General features: G+C 56.0%; 1 protein-coding gene across 1 annotated transcript; it reads left to right on the top strand.

Moving 5' to 3' along the window:
• Positions 1-1,942: 1,942 nt before the first annotated feature.
• Positions 1,943-14,639, top strand: LOC137309891 (rootletin-like). Its single transcript, XM_067977909.1, has 8 exons — positions 1,943-2,129; positions 3,541-3,720; positions 5,098-5,232; positions 7,884-8,027; positions 9,337-9,575; positions 11,216-11,375; positions 12,872-13,031; positions 14,304-14,639. The coding sequence occupies exons 2-7, from the start codon at positions 3,559-3,561 to the stop codon at positions 12,929-12,931; spliced, it is 900 nt and encodes a 299-aa protein (XP_067834010.1). The 5' UTR covers positions 1,943-2,129; positions 3,541-3,558; the 3' UTR covers positions 12,932-13,031; positions 14,304-14,639.
• Positions 14,640-18,920: the final 4,281 nt, after the last annotated feature.

The raw sequence follows: 18,920 nt of genomic DNA, 5'->3' as shown, positions 1-18,920 counted from the left end.
TCACTTGGAGCACTGCGCACAGTTCCGGTCTCCATATACCTTGGTTAGACCACACTTGGAGCACTGTGTACAGTTCTGGTCTCCATATACCTTGGTTAGACCACACTTGGAGCACTGTGCACAGTTCTGGTCTCCATATACCTTGGTTAGACCACACTTGGAGCACTGTGCACAGTTCTGGTCTCCATATACCTTGGTTAGACCACACTTGGAGCACTGTGCGCAGTTCTGGTCTCCATATACCTCGGTTAGACCACACTCGGAGCACTGTGCACAGTTCTGGTCTCCATATACCTGGGTTAGACCACACTTGGAGCACTGTGCACAGTTCTGGTCTCCATATACCTTGGTTAGACCACACTTGGAGCACTGTGCACAGTTCTGGTCTCCATATACCTTGGTTAGACCACACTTGGAGCACTGTGCACAGTTCTGGTCTCCATATACCTTGGTTAGACCACACTTGGAGCACTGTGCACAGTTCTGGTCTCCATATACCTTGGTTAGACCACACTCGGAGCACTGTGCACAGTTCTGGTCTCCATATACCTTGGTTAGACCACACTCGGAGCACTGTGCACAGTTCTGGTCTCCATATACCTTGGTTAGACCACACTTGGAGCACTGTGCACAGTTCTGGTCTCCATATACCTGGGTTAGACCACACTTGGAGCACTGTGCACAGTTCTGGTCTCCATATACCTTGGTTAGACCACACTTGGAGCACTGTGCACAGTTCTGGTCTCCATATACCTTGGTTAGACCACACTCGGAGCACTGTGCACAGTTCTGGTCTCCATATACCTTGGTTAGACCACACTCGGAGCACTGTGCACAGTTCTGGTCTCCATATACCATGGTCAGACCACACTCGGAGCACTGTGCTCAGTTCTGGTCTCCATATACCTTGGTTAGACCACACTTGGAGCACTGTGCACAGTTCTGGTCTCCATATACCTTGGTTAGACCACACTTGGAGCACTGTGCACAGTTCTGGTCTCCATATACCTTGGTCAGACCACACTCGGAGCACTGTGCACAGTTCTGGTCTCCATATACCTTGGTTAGACCACACTCGGAGCACTGTGCACAGTTCTGGTCTCCATATTCCTTGGTCAGACCACACTTGGAGCACTGTGCACAGTTCTGGTCTCCATATACCTTGGTTAGACCACACTTGGAGCACTGTGCACAGTTCTGGTCTCCATATACCTTGGTTAGACCACACTCGGAGCACTGTGCACAGTTCTGGTCTCCATATACCTTGGTTAGACCACACTCGTCACACTCGGAGCACTGTGCTCAGTTCTGGTCTCCATATACCTTGGTTAGACCACACTTGGAGCACTGTGCACAGTTCTGGTCTCCATATACCTTGGTTAGACCACACTTGGAGCACTGTGCACAGTTCTGGTCTCCATATACCTTGGTCAGACCACACTCGGAGCACTGTGCACAGTTCTGGTCTCCATATACCTTGGTTAGACCACACTCGGAGCACTGTGCACAGTTCTGGTCTCCATATTCCTTGGTCAGACCACACTTGGAGCACTGTGCACAGTTCTGGTCTCCATATTATAAGAAGGATATAGAGGCACTGGAGAAGGTGCAAAGAAAGATTCACAAGGATGATACCAGAACTGAGAGGTTTTCTTAAAGAAAGATTCACAAGGATGATACCAGAACTGAGAGGTTTCTAACTATCAGGAAAGACTGAACAGACTGGGGCTCTTTTCTCCAGTACGGAGAAGACTGAGGGGTGACCTGATGGAGGTCTTTAAGATCATGAAAGGGTTTCGATAGGGTGGACGGAGAGAAGATGTCTCCACTTTTGGTGAGACCTGAACTGGTGGCCCATTCAGCCCCTCGAGACTGTTACACGGGAACAGGAGGAGGCCATTCAGCCCCTCGAGCCTCCTCTGCCCTTTTATGCTGGCTGATCTGTGTGTAAACTCACAGGGGAGCTGGTCCATGCCAGAAATGAGCTGGAGGAGGGGAGTCTGGACGGGGAGCGGGAGAAGGAGGCATTGAGGAAGAAGCTGAACCAGGCGGAGGTGGAGTGCCACAACACACTGCAGGCGGTCCGCCTGGCTCACGAGGAGGAGTTAGACCGGCTGAGGGAGGAGAAGGTGAGGAAAGTGTCTGTGTGAGTGCGTCTGTGTGTCTGAGTCTGTCTGTGTGTCTGTCTGTCTGAGTGTCTCTCTGTCTGTCCCTGTCTGAGTGTCTCTCTCTGTGTCTGCGTGTCTGTCTGTCTGTGTCTGTCTGAGTGTCCATGTCTGTCTGTGTGTCACTCTGTCTGTGTGTCTCTCTGTCTGTGTCTGTCTGAGTGTCTGTGTCTGTCTGTGTGTCTCTTTGCCTGTGTGTCTTTGTCTGCCTGTGTGTCTGTGTCTGTCTGAGTGTCTGTGTCTGTCTGAGTGTCTGTGTCTGTCTATGTGTCTCATTGCCAGTGTGTCTGTGTGTCTGTCTGTCTGTGTGTCTCTCCGTCTGTGTCTGTCTGAGTGTCTGTGTCTGTCTGCGTGTCACTCTGTCTGAGTGTCTCTCTGTCTGTCTGTGTCTGTCTGAGTGTCCGTGTCTTTCTGTGTGTCACTCTGTCTGAGTGTCTGTCTGTCTGTCTGAGTCTGTCTGCGTGTCTGTCTGTCTGTGTCTGTCTGAGTGTCCGTGTCTTTCTGTGTGTCACTCTGTCTGTCTCTGTCTGAGTGTCTCTCTGTCTGTCTGAGTGTCTGCCTCTGTCTGCGTGTCTGTCTGTCTGTCTCTGTCTGAGTGTCCCTCTGTCTGTCTGAGTGTCTGAGTCTGTCTGAGTGTCTCTCTGTCTGTCTGAGTGTCCGTGTCTGTCTGTCTGTCTCTGTCTGAGTGTCCGTGTCTGTCTGTCTGAGTGTCTCTCTGTCTGTCTGAGTGTCCGTGTCTGTCTGTCTGTCTCTGTCTGAGTGTCTGTCTGTCTGAGTGTCCGTGTCTGTCTGTCTGTCTCTGTCTGAGTGTCTCTCTGTCTGTCTGAGTGTCCGTGTCTGTCTGTCTGTCTCTGTCTGAGTGTCCCTCTGTCTGTCTGAGTGTCTGAGTCTGTCTGAGTGTCTCTCTGACTGTCTGAGTGTCCGTGTCTGTCTGTCTGTCTCTGTCTGCGTGTCCCTCTGTCTGTCTGAGTCTGTCTGAATGTCTCTCTGTCTGTCTGAGTGTCCGTGTCTGTCTGTCTGTCTCTGTCTGAGTGTCTGTCTGTCTGAGTCTGTCTGAGTGTCTCTCTGTCTGTCTGAGTGTCCCTGTCTGTCTGTCTGTCTCTGTCTGAGTGTCTGTCTGTCTGAGTCTGTCTGAGTGTCTCTCTGTCTGTCTGAGTGTCCGTGTCTGTCTGAGTGTCCGTGTCTGTCTGTCTGTCTCTGTCTGCGTGTCCCTCTGTCTGTCTGAGTGTCTGCGTGCGAGTCAGGGCTGTCCCAAAAGCACCGCCCGATCTCGATTCCTGTACGACTGACCGCCAGAAACATTGTCTGATAACCTCCCTCTCCTCCGCCTTCTCCCCCCACCCTCTCCCTGCTCCGACGTGCGGTTCACTCCCAGACGGCCTCCCAGCTCCAGATGTCGGCCGATCGGCGGGAAGCTGAGGTCCAGCTCCTGCGGGAGAAGGAGGAGGCCGCAGAGCGATACCAACAACAGAGGGAACAACTCAACCGGACCATCGCGGGCCTAAAGGACGAGCAGGACCAGAACCTCATCCGGGCCGAGAGCGAGAAGCAACAGGTCAGGCGCTGGCCGCCTCCCCTCACCCCCCCAATACACCCCCCCCACAATGGGAGGGGACGGGAAGGGGTTGGGTCCATTGGGATTGTGTACAGTAGCAGTGAATGGGAAGGGGTTTGGGTCCATTGGGATTGTGTACAGTGGGAGTGAATGGGAAGGGGTTTGGTCCATTGGGATTGTGTACAGTGGGAGTGAATGGGAAGGGGTTTGGGTCCATTGGGATTGTGTACAGTAGCAGTGAATGGGAAGGGGTTTGGTCCATTGGGATTGTGTACAGTAGCAGTGAATGGGAAGGGGTTTGGTCCATTGGGATTGTGTACAGTAGCAGTGAATGGGAAGGGGTTTGGTCCCATTGGGATTGTGTACAGTGGGAGTGAATGGGAAGGGGTTTGGGTCCATTGGGATTGTGTACAGTAGCAGTGAATGGGAAGGGGTTTGGTCCCATTGGGATTGTGTACAGTGGGAGTGAATGGGAAGGGGTTTGGTCCATTGGGATTGTGTACAGCGGGAGTGAATGGGAAGGGGTTTGGTCCATTGGGATTGTGTACAGCGGGAGTGAATGGGAAGGGGTTTGGGTCCATTGGGATTGTGTACAGTAGCAGTGAATGGGAAGGGGTTTGGTCCCATTGGGATTGTGTACAGTGGGAGTGAATGGGAAGGGGTTTGGTCCATTGGGATTGTGTACAGTGGGAGTGAATGGGAAGGGGTTTGGTCCATTGGGATTGTGTACAGCGGGAGTGAATGGGAAGGGGTTTGGGTCCATTGGGATTGTGTACAGTAGCAGTGAATGGGAAGGGGTTTGGTCCATTGGATTGTGTAGAGTGGGAGTGAATGGGAAGGGGTTTTGGTCCATTGGGATTGTGTACAGTGGGAGTGAATGGGAAGGGGTTTGATCCATTGGGATTGTGTACAGTAGCAGTGAATGGGAAGGGGTTTGGTCCCATTGGGATTGTGTACAGTGGGAGTGAATGGGAAGGGGTTTGATCCATTGGGATTGTGTACAGTGGGAGTGAATGGGAAGGGTTTGATCCATTGGGATTGTGTACAGTGGGAGTGAATGGGAAGGGGTTTGGTCCATCGGGATTGTGTAGAGTGGGAGTGAATGGGAAGGGGTTTGGTCCATTGGGATTGTGTAGAGTGGGAGTGAATGGGAAGGGGTTTGGTCCATTGGGATTGTGTATAGTGGGAGCGAACGGGAAGGGGTTTGGTCCATTGGGATTGTGTATAGTGGGAGCGAACGGGAAGGGGTTTGGTCCATTGGGATTGTGTCCAGTGGGAGCGAACGGGAAGGGGTTTGATCCATTTTGGACACTCCACCCTGTTCGTCCAGTTTCTCTGTCCCTTTCCTGGACTCACCCTGTGCTCGCCGTTTAACAGGCGCTATCAATGAAGGAATCGGAACAGGCTCTCCTGGTCGAGAAGCTCAGCCTCGCCCAGCGCGATCTCTCCGACGTCCGGGCAGAGCTGGACGCTCAGAAGCACGATGCCACCAGGCTCAAGGAGCAGGAGGAGGTAGGCCGAGGACCTAGGGACCATCCCCCCATTTCTTACGATAACTTGCATGAACTTGCGTCAAAATCAGACACCGAGCCACGTCAGGAGATATTCGGACAGGTGACTCGATGCTCGGTCAACGAGGGAGGTTTTAAGGAGCGTCTTAAAGGAGGAGGGAGAGAGGCGGAGAGGCTCAGGGAGGGAACTCCAGAGCTGAAGGCACGGCCGCCAATGGTGGAGCGATGGGAATCGGGAGGGCGGGGGGGGGGGGAATGAGCGAGAGGCCAGAATCGGAGGGAGCGCAGAGATCTCGGAGGGTTGGAGGAGGTTGCAGAGATAGGGACGGGAGGGGGGCGAGGGCCATGGAGGGATTTGAAGAGGAGGATGAGAATTGTAGGGGCTGGAGGAGGTTACAGAGATAGGGAGGAGGGGCGAGGGCCATGGAGGGATTTGAACAGGAGGATGGGGAATTGTAGGGGCTGGAGGAGGTTACAGAGATAGGGAGGGAGGGCGAGGGCCATGGAGGGATTTGAACAGGAGGATGGAGAATTGTAGGGGCTGGAGGAGGTTACAGAGATAGGGAGGGAGGGGGGCGAGGGCCATGGAGGGATTTGAACAGGAGGATGGGGAATTGTAGGGGCTGGAGGAGGTTACAGAGATAGGGAGGGGGGCGAGGGCCATGGAGGGATTTGAACAGGAGGATGAGGATTGTAGGGGCTGGAGGAGGTTACAGAGATCGGGAGGGAGGGGCGAGGGCCATGGAGGGATTTGAAGAGGAGGATGAGAATTGTGGGGACTGGAGGAGGTTACAGAGATCGGGAGGGAGGGGCGAGGGCCATGGAGGGATTTGAAGAGGAGGATGAGAATTGTGGGGACTGGAGGAGGTTACAGAGATAGGGAGGGAGGGGCGAGGGCCATGGAGGGATTTGAACAGGAGGATGAGAATTGTAGGGGGCTGGAGGAGGTTACAGAGATAGGGAGGGGGAGGGCGAGGGCCATGGAGGGATTTGAAGAGGAGGATGAGAATTGTAGGGGGCTGGAGGAGGTTACAGAGATAGGGAGGGAGGGGTGCGAGGGGCGAGGAGGGAGTGAATTTGAAAATCGAGGCGTTCCCGGGCCGAGGGCCGATGTGGGCCCATCGAGCGCAGTGGGCGACGGGTGAACGGGGACTCGGTGCGAGTTCGGGTACGGGGGGCGGGGGCAGCAGCAGGGAGTTTCAGACGAGCGGATGGCAACTGAGGGGGGTGGAACGTGGAGGCCGGCCAGGAGAGCGTCGGAATATTGGAGTGTGGGAGGTGACAGAGGGGCGCGGACGAGGGTCCCAGCAGCAGACGACCTGAGGCGGGGGTGGCGGAGACGGGTGACTTTACGGACGTGGGAGTGGGCGGCACTCGGAGGTTTGGTCCTTTTGGGAGGAATTCCAGTGGGATATTCCTCCGGGAGTATTCTGGTCCCCGTTCAGTCCCACTCCCCCCCCCTCTGTCCTTTCCCGGTCGCCCTGCTCTTTTACCGATTATCTTAAATCCCCGTCCTCTGGTGACCGACCCTCCTGCCCCACTGGGAGACACTCCCTCCTCATTTACTCTGTCGAAACCCCCTCGTGATTGTGAACCCCTCGATCGAGTCCCCCCTCTTAACCTTCTCCGCTCTGAGAACGACCCCAGTCTCTCCCCGTTAACTGAAGACCCTCGTCCCCCCCGACCGGGGACCGTTCTGGTAAATCTCCTCCGCCCCCTCTCCGAGGGTCTCGCCGTCCTTCCTGAAGTGCGGCCCCCAGAATTGGACCCGATTCTCCAGTTGGGGTCTAACCCCAGTGTTTTATAAAGGGTTCAGCATCACCTCCTTGCTTTTTGTGCCTCTATTAATAAAGCCCAGGGTCCCCGTCTGCTTTATTAACGGCCTTCTCAAGCCCTCCTGCCCCCTTCAAAGATTAGTGTACACACCCCCCGGCTCTCTCTGTCCCTGCGCCCCCTTTAAAATTGTCCCCTCGAGTTTATTTCGCCTCTCCTCGTTCCTCCCACCGAGATAAATCACTTTGCACTTCTCTCTGCGTTAAATTTAATCTGCCCCCGCGTGTCCCCCCGTTTCCCCAGTCTGTCTCCGTCCCCCTGAAGTCCGTCACTGTCCTCCTCACTGTTTGCTTCGTTCCCAAGTCTCGTGTCGTCTGCAAACTCTGAGATTGTTCCCCTTTATTCCCAAGTCCGGGTCGTCAATATATCTCAAAAAGAGCAGTGGTCCTAATACTGACCCCTGGGGAACACCCACTGTAAACTTCCCTCCAGTCTGAGAAACGATCGTTCACCTCTCCTCTCTGCTTTCTGTCCCCGAGTCAATTTTGTGTCCACCCTGACCCCGTCCCTTTAATCCCAGAGGCTTTAATTTTGCTAAGAAGTCTTTCATGTGGCACTTTACCAAAAGCCTTTTGAAAGTCTACATACATAACATCAACCGCACTACCCTGATCTACCCTCTCTGTGTTAAATTGCGTCCGCCAGGCGTCTGTCCACCTGTCACCGCCACGTAACACGCCCTCAGCCGTTTCTTATTCTCCGTTTAACTGGTGTAGCGGGCCCGCCTCGACCCAGCGCCCCCTCTCCTCACCGCGGGGCCTCGTCTAATGTTTCGTCCTTTTCTCCCGCCCCCCCCCCCCCCCCCCCGCTCTCTCTCAGTCCGCCGTCAGCTCTCTCACCACCGACCTGCGGAGCGCCCGGGCGGAGCTGGAGGAGGCGCAGGCCGATCGGCAGCGGGAAGTGAAGAGCGCCAAGGAGCAGGTTAACCACCGCACCGCGGAACGGGACGGCGCGCTGCGGGAGGTGAGTCGGCCAGATTCCCTACCCCCCCCCGTCTCTCTGTATAATGGACTGTCCCGAAAGTATATCCCCCCGTCTCTGTATAATGGACTGTCCCAAAAGTAGATTCCCCCCTCTCTGTTCGATGGACTGACCCACAAGTAGAGACCCTCCCCTTCTCTCTGTACAATGGACTGATCCAAATGTAGAGCCCCCCCCGTATAATGGACTGTCCCAAAAGTAGAGCACCCCCACTGTATAATGGACTGACCCACAAGTAGAGCCCCCCCCCCGTATAATGGACTGACCCACAAGTAGAGCCCCCCCCCTCCTCTCTGTATAATGGACTGACCCACAAGTAGAGCCCCCCGTCTTTCTGTATAATGGACTGTTCCGTAAGTCGCACTCCCCCCTCTCTATATATATAATGGACTATTCCACTAGTAGAGCCCCCTCCCTCGCTGTATAATGGACTGTTCCAAAAGTAGAGCCCACCCCCTTCTCTCTGTATAATGGACTGACCCACAAGTAGACTCCCCCCTCTCTTTCTGCACAATAGACTGTTCCACAGGTAGAGCCACTCCCCCCTCGCTGTATAATGGACTGTCCCACAAGTTGACCTTCCCCCTCTCTCCCACTGCACAATGGACTGTTCCACAAGCAGAGCTCCCCCATCCTCCAGTAAAATGGACCGTTCGCCAGCTCGAGACCCCCCCATTCTCCTGCACAATGGACTGTCCCAAAGTTAGCGCTCCCCCCTCCTCCTGCAAAGTGGACTGTTCCACATGTCGAGACACCCCCCTCGTGTAATGGACTGTTCTATTAGGCGAGCTCCCCCCCCCCCCCCCCCGCCTCCAGTACAGTGGTCTATTCCACAAGGCGAGCTCCCGCCTCTCTGCATAATGGACTATCCCGCAGGTCGAGCCCCCCCCCCCCCAATATAATGGACAGTCCCACAGGGCGAGTCCCCCTCCCCCCGGGCTGTACATTGACCTACTCCGACCCCCCCCCTACCCCGTTCAGCCCAGTTGGTCTCTCCTTTCCGCCTATGGTCAGAGTGGGAAAGACTCACGTGGATCACTTTGACTGGAGCCTTCTGTTTTTTTTCTCCATCACCTTCCCTCCTCGACTGGCCGGTCAGTCAGGCCTCCTCCCTCCGCGTCCGGCAACGGCCGATCGCGGGGAGGGAGAGAGGAGGAGGAGGAGCCTCCGAACCCAGACGGGCGGGAGGGCGAAAAGTGGCGGCCGGCAATTCGACTGCACGAGGCAGCACCTCCGCGCTAACCTTTCACTCTCCCCCCCACCCCGCCCCCCGCCTGGACCCGGCCGGTAGTTGGTGGAAGCCAAGGCCCAGCTGGAGGCCCTGGAGCAGGAGAGGGACGGCCTGAGGCGGGAGCTCAGCGAGGCCCTGCGACGGGAGGGGGACCTCCAGGAGGCCCGGGAGACGGCGGAGCGGCTGGCCTCGGAGGGGCGGCGGGAGCTGGGCGAGGAGCGGGCGGAGAAGGAGATGGCGCAGCGGTTCGGCGAGGAGCTGAGGCTCACACTGAGGCGCCTGGAGGCCGAGAAGATCAGGTAAGGGAGCCTCGCACTGTCGGAGGGTCGGTACCGAGGGAGCCTCGCACTGTCGGAGGGTCGGTACTGAGGGAGCGTCGCACTGTCGGAGGGTCAGTACCGAGGGAGCGCCGCACTGTCGGAGGGTCGGTACTGAGGGAGCGCCGCACTGTCGGAGGGTCGGTACTGAGGGAGCGCCGCACTGTCGGAGGGTCGGTACTGAGGGAGCGCCGCACTGTCGGAGGGTCGGTACTGAGGGAGCGCCGCACTGTCGGAGGGTCAGTACTGAGGGAGGGCCGCACTGTCGGAGGGTCAGTACTGAGGGAGGGCCGCACTGTCGGAGGGTCAGTACTGAGGGAGCCCCGCACTGTCGGAGGGTCAGTACTGAGGGAGCGCCGCACTGTCGGAGGGTCGGTACTGAGGGAGCGCCGCACTGTCGGAGGGTCAGTACTGAGGGAGGGCCGCACTGTCGGAGGGTCGGTACTGAGGGAGCGCCGCACTGTCGGAGGGTCGGTACTGAGGGAGCGCCGCACTGTCGGAGGGTCAGTACTGAGGGAGGGCCGCACTGTCGGAGGGTCAGTACTGAGGGAGGGCCGCACTGTCGGAGGGTCAGTACTGAGGGAGCCCCGCACTGTCGGAGGGTCAGTACTGAGGGAGCGCCGCACTGTCGGAGGGTCGGTACTGAGGGAGCGCCGCACTGTCGGAGGGTCAGTACTGAGGGAGGGCCGCACTGTCGGAGGGTCAGTACTGAGGGAGGGCCGCACTGTCGGAGGGTCAGTACTGAGGGAGCCCCGCACTGTCGGAGGGTCAGTACTGAGGGAGCGCCGCACTGTCGGAGGGTCAGTACTGAGGGAGCGCCGCACTGTCGGAGGGTCAGTACTGAGGGAGCGCCGCACTGTCGGAGGGTCAGTACTGAGGGAGCACCGCACTGTCGGAGGGTCAGTACCGAGGGAGCGCCGCACTGTCGGAGGGTCAGTACTGAGGGAGCCCCGCACTGTCGGAGGGTCAGTACTGAGGGAGGGCCGCACTGTCGGAGGGTCGGTACCGAGGGAGCGCCGCACTGTCGGAGGGTCGGTACTGAGGGAGCGCCGCACTGTCGGAGGGTCGGTACTGAGGGAGCGCCGCACTGTCGGAGGGTCAGTACTGAGGGAGCGCCGCACTGTCGGAGGGTCGGTACTGAGGGAGCGCCGCACTGTCGGAGGGTCGGTACTGAGGGAGCGCCGCACTGTCGGAGGGTCAGTACTGAGGGAGCGCCGCACTGTCGGAGGGTCGGTACTGAGGGAGCGCCGCACTGTCGGAGGGTCGGTACTGAGGGAGCGCCGCACTGTCGGAGGGTCAGTACTGAGGGAGCGCTGCACTGTCGGAGGGTCGGTACCGAGGGAGCGCCGCACTGTCGGAGGGTCGGTACTGAGGGAGCGCCGCACTGTCATAGAAGATCGCCTCTGCGCCCCCCCCTCTTTGATGTAATCCCACTTTCCCACCACCACCGCCCTGCGAGGGGGGAAGGGACGGGTTCCTGTTGCGGGGGAGGTGATGCCGCTGTAGTCGAATATCCGGCCCGCAGCTCACCCGTCGGAACTGGGGACGGGAGGGTAGCAAGCGCTCAGCGACCCCACTCCCCCTCTCTCTCTCTCTCCCTCTCTCTCTCTCTTCCCCCGCAGCCTGAAACTCTCCAACGAGGAGAAGGCTTCGAAGATCGGGGTGTTGGAGGAGACCAGACTGACCAGCCAGTCGGAGGCGGCCGAGCTGCGGAGCAGCCTGCGGGAGGTCGAGAGGTCGAGGCTGGAGGGTCGGAGGGAAATTCAGGAGCTTCATCGGCAGGTATGAGCTTTTCCCCCCCACTTCCCCGCCCGCCCCGGTGGGATATTCGACTGCAGCGGCGTCGCCCCCAGCCCAGCAGCAACTCTTCCCCTCCTCCCCCGAGTAAAATTGAAGTCAATGGGAATCAGGGGGGAAAACTCTCCAGTGGCTGGAGTCATACCGAGCACAAAGGAAGATGGTAGTGGTTGTTGGAGGCCAATCATCTCAGCCCCAGGACATTGCTGCAGGAGTTCCTCAGGGCAGTGTCCGAGGCCCAACCATCTTCAGCTGCTTCATCAATGACCTTCCCTCCATCATAAGGTCAGAAATGGGGATGTTCGCTGATGACTGCAGAGTGTTCAGTTCCGTTCGCAACCCCTCAGATAATGAAGCAGTCCGAGCCCGCAGACAGCAAGACCTGGACAACATCCAGGCTTGGGCTGGTAAGTGGCAAGTAACATTCGCGCCAGACAAGTGCCAGGCAATGACCATCTCCAATAAGAGAGAGTCTAACCACCTCCCCTTGACATTCAACGGCATTACCATCGCCGAATCCCCCACCATCAACATCCTGGGGGTCACCATTGACCAGAAACTTAACTGGACCTGCCATATAAATACTGTGGCTACCAGAGCAGGTCAGAGGCTGGGTATTCTGCGGCGAGTGACTCACCTCCTGACTCCCCAAAGCCTTTCCACCATCTACAAGGCACAAGTGAGGAGTGTGATGGAATACTCTCCACTTGCCTGGACGAGTGCAGCTCCAACAACACTCGAGAAGCTCGACACCATCCAGGCAAAGCAGCCCCGCTCGATCGGCACCCTAAACATTCACTCCCTTCACCACCGGCGCACCGCGGCCGCAGTGTGGACCATCCACAGGATGCACTGCAGCAACTCGCCAAGGCTTCTTCGACAGCACCTCCCAAACCCGCGACCTCTACCACCTAGAAGGACCAGGGCAGCGGGCTCATGGGGACAACACCCACCCGCACGTTCCCCTCCGAGTCACACACCATCCCGACTTGGAAATATATCGGCCGTTCCTTCATCGTCGCTGGGTCAAAATCCTGGAACTCCCTTCCCAACGGCACTGTGGGAGAACCTTCACCACACGGACTGCAGCGGTTCAAGAAGGCGGCTCACCACCACCTTCTCAAGGGGCGATTAGGGATGGGCAATAAATGCCGGCCTCACCAGCGACGCCCACATCCCGTGAACGAATAACAAAAAAAAATTTGTGAAAGGCAAATCGTGTTTGACTAACTCGACTGAGTTCTTTGATGATTCAACGGAGAGGGTAGATCAGGGTAGTGCGGTTGATGTTGTGTATGTAGACTTTCAAACGGCTTTCGATAAAGTGCCACATGAAAGACTTATTTGCAAAAATTAAAGCCACGAACGAATTTTTAAAAATATATTGAATTGAAACCCCTTCTCCTCCTGCTCCGCTGACTCTCGTCTCTCTGCTCCAACCTTTCCCGATCTCCTCCCGATTCTCCTGGCGAACTCGGCAGGTCAAGTCGCTGGAAGCTGAGCTCGCCCGCGCCTCCCAGGACCCTCGTGAGCCTCCGTGACAGCTCGGAAAGCCGGGAGCAGGAGCTCCGCCTGGAATGTGCCGGGCTCAAGAGGAACCTTCTGGAAGTGGAGGCTCAGTGCGTCACAGCGCAGAACAAGGTGCTCGTTATGTCTTTAATTAATTCCGTTCTCTCTTTCCCTTCCCCCCCCCCCCCCACTTTCGGGCTCGAGAAGGGGCCGAATGTCCCTCCTCCTGTTCCTGTGTAACAGGCTCGAGAGGGGCTGAATGGGCCTCCTCCTGTTCCCATGTAACAGGCTCGAGAGGGGCTGAATGAACCTCCTCCTGTTCCTGTGTAACAGGCTCGAGAGGGGCTGAATGGCCTCCTCCTGTTCCTGTGTAACAGGCTCGAGAGGGGCTGAATGGCCTTGATGTGTCTCATGGTCCTTGGGCTCCCTCTGGTGGGGAAAGAAACACACTGTCAGGGGATTAAAAAAAGTCTTTTTCTTTCTTTCCTTCTTTCCTTCCTCTCTTTCTTTCCTTCTTTCCTTCCTCGATCTTTCTCCCCTTCTATCTCGTGCTGTCTTGACCATAGATAGGTGAAAGGTCAGACTTTGACCCCTGGACCCTCCCCCGGTTCACCACAGTGACACTATCTCTGGCCGTCTTGACCATAGATAGGTGAAAGGTCAGACTTTGACCCCCTGGCCCTCCCCCGGTTCACTACAGGACAATACCTCGTGTGTCTTGACCGCAGACAGGTGAAAGGTCGGAGTTTGACCCCCTGACCCTCACCCAGTTCACTACAGTGTCATTATCTCTGGCCGTCTTGACTGCAGATAGGTGAAAGGTCAGAGTTTGACCCCCTGACCCTTCCCCGGTTCACTACAGGACACAACCTCGTGCTGTCTTGACCACAGATAGGTGAAAGGTCAGACTTTGACCCCCTGACCCTCACCCAGTTCACTACAGTGTCATTATCTCTGGCCGTCTTGACTGCAGATAGGTGAAAGGTCAGAGTTTGACCCCCTGACCCTTCCCCGGTTCACTACAGGACACTACCTTGTGCTGTCTTGACCACAGATAGGTGAAAGGTCAGACTTTGACCCCCCTGACCCTCACCCGGTTCACTACAGTGACATTATCTCTGGCCGTCTTGACCCGCAGATAGGTGAAAGGTCAGAGTTTGACCCTCCCTCCCCGGTTCACTACAGGACACTACCTCGTGCTGTCTTGACCGCAGATAGGTGAAAGGTCAGAGTTTGACCCCTGACCCTCCCCCGGTTCACTACGGTGACATTATCTCTGGCCGTCTTGACCACAGACAGGTGAAAGGTCGGACTTTGACCCTCGTCCCCCCCCCCACCCCCCCGGGTTCACTGGACTAACACGGGCCCCCCTCTCCCACCCCGACCTTGTGATACCCTCCGCAGGTGACGGCGATCCAGCGAAAGATCCTGGAGGGCGAGGGGAGAATCGCAGCCGGGAGAAGGGGCTGGAGGCAGCGCTGGAGGAGGCCCGGGCCGGAGAGAGGGCCCTGCGGGAGGGGGCGAGGGAGCAGGCGGGCCGCCAGGAGGCCCAGGCCGAGGAACGCGCCCTGCTCAGGCTGGAGCTCAGCGCCGCCCAGGGACGGGCCCAGGCCCTGGGGGAGGAGCTGGAGCGGGCCGAGGGGGCCAGGCGGGAGGCCCAGGCCGGGCTGGGCGCCTTAAGCTCGGCCCTGAGGCAGAGCCTGGGACTGGGGTCCAGGGGTCCGAGCTGGCGGGCGTCTCCGGCCCAGCCGCAGGTTGGTAAACTGGGGCGAGGGAGGGAGGGGAGAGGGAGCTTTACTCTGTATCTAAACCTATACCTGCCCTGGAGTGTTTGATGGGACAGTGTAGAGGGAGCTTTACTCTGTATCTAACCCTGTATCTGCCCTGGGAGTGTTTGATGGGACAGTGTAGAGGGAGCTTTACTCTGTATCTAACCCTGTACCTGCCCCTGGGAGTGTTTGATGGGACAGTGTAGAGGGAGCTTTACTCTGTATCTAACCCTGTCCCTGACCCTGGGAGTGTTTGATGGGACAGTGTAGAGGGAGCTTTACTCTGTATCTAACCCTGTACCTGCCCTGGGAGTGTTTGATGGGACAGTGTAGAGTGAGCTTTACTCTGTATCTAACCGTGTCCCTGCCCTGGGAGTGTTTGATGGGACGGTGTAGAGGGAGCTTTACTCTGTATCTAACCCTGTCCCTGACCCTGGGAGTGTTTGATGGACAGTGCAGAGGGAGCTTTACTCTGTATCTAACCCTGTACCTGCCCTGGGAGTGTTTGATGGGACAGTGTAGAGGGAGCTTTACTCTGTATGTAACCCTGTACCTGCCCTGGGAGTGTTTGATGGGACAGTGTAGAGGGAGCTTTACTCTGTATCTAACCCTGTACCTGTCCTGGGAGTGTTTGATGGGACAGTGTAGAGGGAGCTTTACTCTGTATCTAACCCTGTACCTGCCCTGGAGTGTTTGATGGGACAGTGTAGAGGGAGCTTTACTCTGTATCTAACCCTGTCCCTGCCCCTGGGAGTGTTTGATGGGACAGTGTAGAGGGAGCTTTACTCTGTATCTAACCCTGTACCTGCCCTGGGAGTGTTTGATGAGACAGTGTAGAGGGAGCTTTACTCTGTATCTAACCCTGTACCTCCCCTGGGAGTGTTTGACGGGACAGTGTAGAGGGAGATTTACTCTGTATCTAACCCTGTACCTGCCCTGGGAGTGTTTGATGGGACAGTGTAGAGGGAGCTTTACTCTGTATCTAACCGTGTCCCTGCCCTGGGAGTGTTTGATGGGACGGTGTAGAGGGAGCTTTACTCTGTATCTAACCGTGTCCTGCCCTGGGAGTGTTTGATGGGACGGTGTAGAGGGAGCTTTACTCTGTACCTAACCCTGTACCTACCCTGGGAGTGTTTGTTGGGACAGTGTGGAGGGAGCTTTACTCTGTATCTAACCCTGTACCTGCCCAGGGAGTGTTTGATGGGACAGTGCAGAGGGAGCTTTACTCTGTATCTACCCTTGTACCTGCCCTGGGAGTGTTTGACGGGACGGTGTAGAGGGAGCTTTACTCTGTATCTAACCCTGTACCTGCCCTGGGAGTGTTTGACGGGACAGTGTAGAGGGAGCTTTACTCTGTATCTAACCCTGTACCTGCCCTGGGAGTGTTTGATGGGACAGTGTAGAGGGAGCTTTACTCTGTATCTAACCCTGTACCTGCCCTGGGAGTGTTTGATGGGACAGTGTAGAGGGAGCTTTACTCTGTATCTAACCCTGTACCTGCCCTAGGAGTGTTTGACGGGACGGTGTAGAGGGAGCTTTACTCTGTATCTAACCCTGTACCTGCCCTGGAGTGTTTGACGGGACAGTGTAGAGGGAGCTTTACTCTGTATCTAACCCTGTACCTGCCCTGGAGTGTTTGATGGGACAGTGTAGAGGGAGCTTTACTCTGTATCTAACCGTGTCCCTGCCCTGGGAGTGTTTGATGGGACGGTGTACAGGAGCTTTACTCTGTATCTAACCGTGTCCCTGCCCTGGGAGTGTTTGATGGGACAGTGTAGAGGGAGCTTTACTCTGTATCTAACCCTGTACCTGACCTGGGAGTGTTTGATGGGACAGTGTAGAGGGAGCTTTACTCTGTATCTAACCGTGTCCCTGCCCTGGGAGTGTTTGATGGGACAGTGTAGAGGGAGCTTTACTCTGTATCTAACCCTGTACCTGCCCTGGGAGTGTTTGACGGGACAGTGTAGAGGGAGCTTTACTCTGTATCTAACCCTGTACCTGCCCTGGGAGTGTTTGACGGGACAGTGGAGAGGGAGCTTTACTCTGTATCTAACCCTGTACCTGACCCTGGGAGTGTTTGATGGGACAGTGTAGAGGGAGCTTCACTCTGTATCTAACCCTGTACCTGACCCTGGGAGTGTTTGATGGGACAGTGTAGAGGGAGCTTTACTCTGTATCTAACCCTGTACCTGCCCTAGGAGTGTTTGATGGGACAGTGTAGAGGGAGCTTTACTCTGTATCTAACCCTGTACCTGACCCTGGGAGTGTTTGACGGGACAGTGTAGAGGGAGCTTTACTCTGTATCTAACCCTGTACCTGCCCTGGGAGTGTTTGATGGGACAGTGTAGAGGGAGCTTTACTCTGTATCTAACCCTGTACCTGCCCTGGAGTGTTTGACGGGACAGTGTAGAGGGAGCTTTACTCTGTATCTAACCCTGTACCTGCCCTGGGAGTGTTTGATGGGACAGTGTAGAGGAGCTTTACTCTGTATCTAACCCTGTACCTGCCCTGGGAGTGTTTGATGGACAGTGTAGAGGGAGCTTTACTCTGTATCTGACCCTGTACCTGCCCTGGGAGTGTTTGATGGGACAGTGTAGAGGGAGCTTTACTCTGTATCTAACCCTGTACCTGCCCTGGGAGTGTTTAATGGGACAGTGTAGAGGGAGCTTTACTCTGTATCTAACCCTGTACCTGCCCTGGGAGTGTTTGATGGGACAGTGTAGAGGGAGCTTTACTCTGTATCTAACCCTGTACCTGCCCTGGGAGTGTTTGATGGGACAGTGTAGAGGGAGCTGTACTCTGTATCTAACCCTGTACCTGCCCTGGGAGTGTTTGACGGGACAGTGTAGAGGGAGCTTTACTCTGTATCTAACCCTGTACCTGCCCTGGGAGTGTTTGATGTGACAGTGTTGAGGGAGCTTTACTCTGTATCTAACCCTGTACCTGCCCTGGGAGTGTTTGATGGGACAGTGTAGAGGGAGCTTTACTCTGTATCTAACCCTGTACCTGCCCTGGGAGTGTTTGATGGGACAGTGTAGAGGGAGCTTTGCTCTGTATCTGACCCTGTACCTGCCCTGGGAGTGTTTAATGGGACAGTGTAGAGGGAGCTTTACTCTGTATCTAACCCTGTACCTGCCCTGGGCGTGTTTGATGGGACAGTGTAGAGGGAGCTTTACTCTGTATCTAACCCTGTACCTGCCCTGGGCGTGTTTGATGGGACAGTGTAGAGGGAGCTTTACTCTGTATCTAACCCTGTACCTGCCCTGGGAGTGTTTGATGGGACGGTGTAGAGGGAGCTTTACTCTGTATCTAACCCTGTACCTGACCCTGGGAGTGTTTGACGGGACAGTGTAGAGGGAGCTTTACTCTGTATCTAACCCTGTACCTGCCCTGGGAGTGTTTGATGGGACGGTGTAGAGTGAGCTTTACTCTGTATCTAACCCTGTACCTGCCCTGGGAGTGTTTGATGGGACGGTGTAGAGGGAGCTTTACTCTGTATCTAACCCTGTACCTGACCCTGGGAGTGTTTGATGGGACGGTGTAGAGGGAGCTTTACTCTGTATCTAACCCTGTACCTGCCCTGGGAGTGTTTGATGTGACAGTGTAGAGGGAGCTTTACTCTGTATCTAACCCTGTACCTGCCCTGGGAGTGTTTGATGGGACAGTGTAGAGGGAGCTTTACTCTGTATCTAACCCTGTCCCTGCCCTGGGAGTGTTTGATGGGACGGTGTAGAGGGAGCTTTACTCTGTATCTAACCCTGTACCTGCCCTGGGAGTGTTTGATGGGACAGTGTAGAGGGAGCTTTACTCTGTATCTAACCCTGTACCTGCCCTGGGAGTGTTTGATGGGACGGTGTAGAGGGAGCTTTACTCTGTATCTAACCCTGTACCTGCCCTGGGAGTGTTTGATGGGACAGTGTAGAGGGAGCTTTACTCTGTATCTAACCCTGTACCTGCCCTGGGAGTGTTTGATGGGACAGTGTAGAGGGAGCTTTACTCTGTATCTAACCCTGTACCTGCCCTGGGAGTGTTTGATGGGACAGTGTAGAGTGAGCTTTACTCTGTATCTAACCCTGTACCTGCCCTGGGAGTGTTTGATGGGACAGTGTAGAGGGAGCTTTACTCTGTATCTCACCCTGTACCTGCCCTGGGAGTGTTTGATGGGACAGTGTAGAGTGAGCTTTACTCTGTACCTAACCCTGTACCTGCCCTGGAAGTGTTTGATGGGACAGTGTAGAGGGAGCTTTACTCA

The sequence above is a fragment of the Heptranchias perlo genome, unplaced genomic scaffold (genome assembly GCF_035084215.1).
Source record: "Heptranchias perlo isolate sHepPer1 unplaced genomic scaffold, sHepPer1.hap1 HAP1_SCAFFOLD_1895, whole genome shotgun sequence".
In the NCBI taxonomy this organism is placed as follows: domain Eukaryota; kingdom Metazoa; phylum Chordata; class Chondrichthyes; order Hexanchiformes; family Hexanchidae; genus Heptranchias; species Heptranchias perlo.
Note: the sequence above shows the minus strand (reverse complement) of the source record. Positions and strands in the feature narration are given on the sequence as shown.

Bases quoted from the DNA above. Each gene is read 5' to 3' on its own strand.
- LOC137309891 (XM_067977909.1), top strand. From the start codon at position 3,559: ATGTCGGCCGATCGGCGGGAAGCTGAGGTCCAGCTCCTGCGGGAGAAG. The intron at 8,028-9,336 runs GTGAGTCGGCCA...CCCGGCCGGTAG, and splicing joins GGGACGGCGCGCTGCGGGAG to TTGGTGGAAGCCAAGGCCCA. The intron at 11,376-12,871 runs GTATGAGCTTTT...CGAACTCGGCAG, and splicing joins TTCAGGAGCTTCATCGGCAG to GTCAAGTCGCTGGAAGCTGA.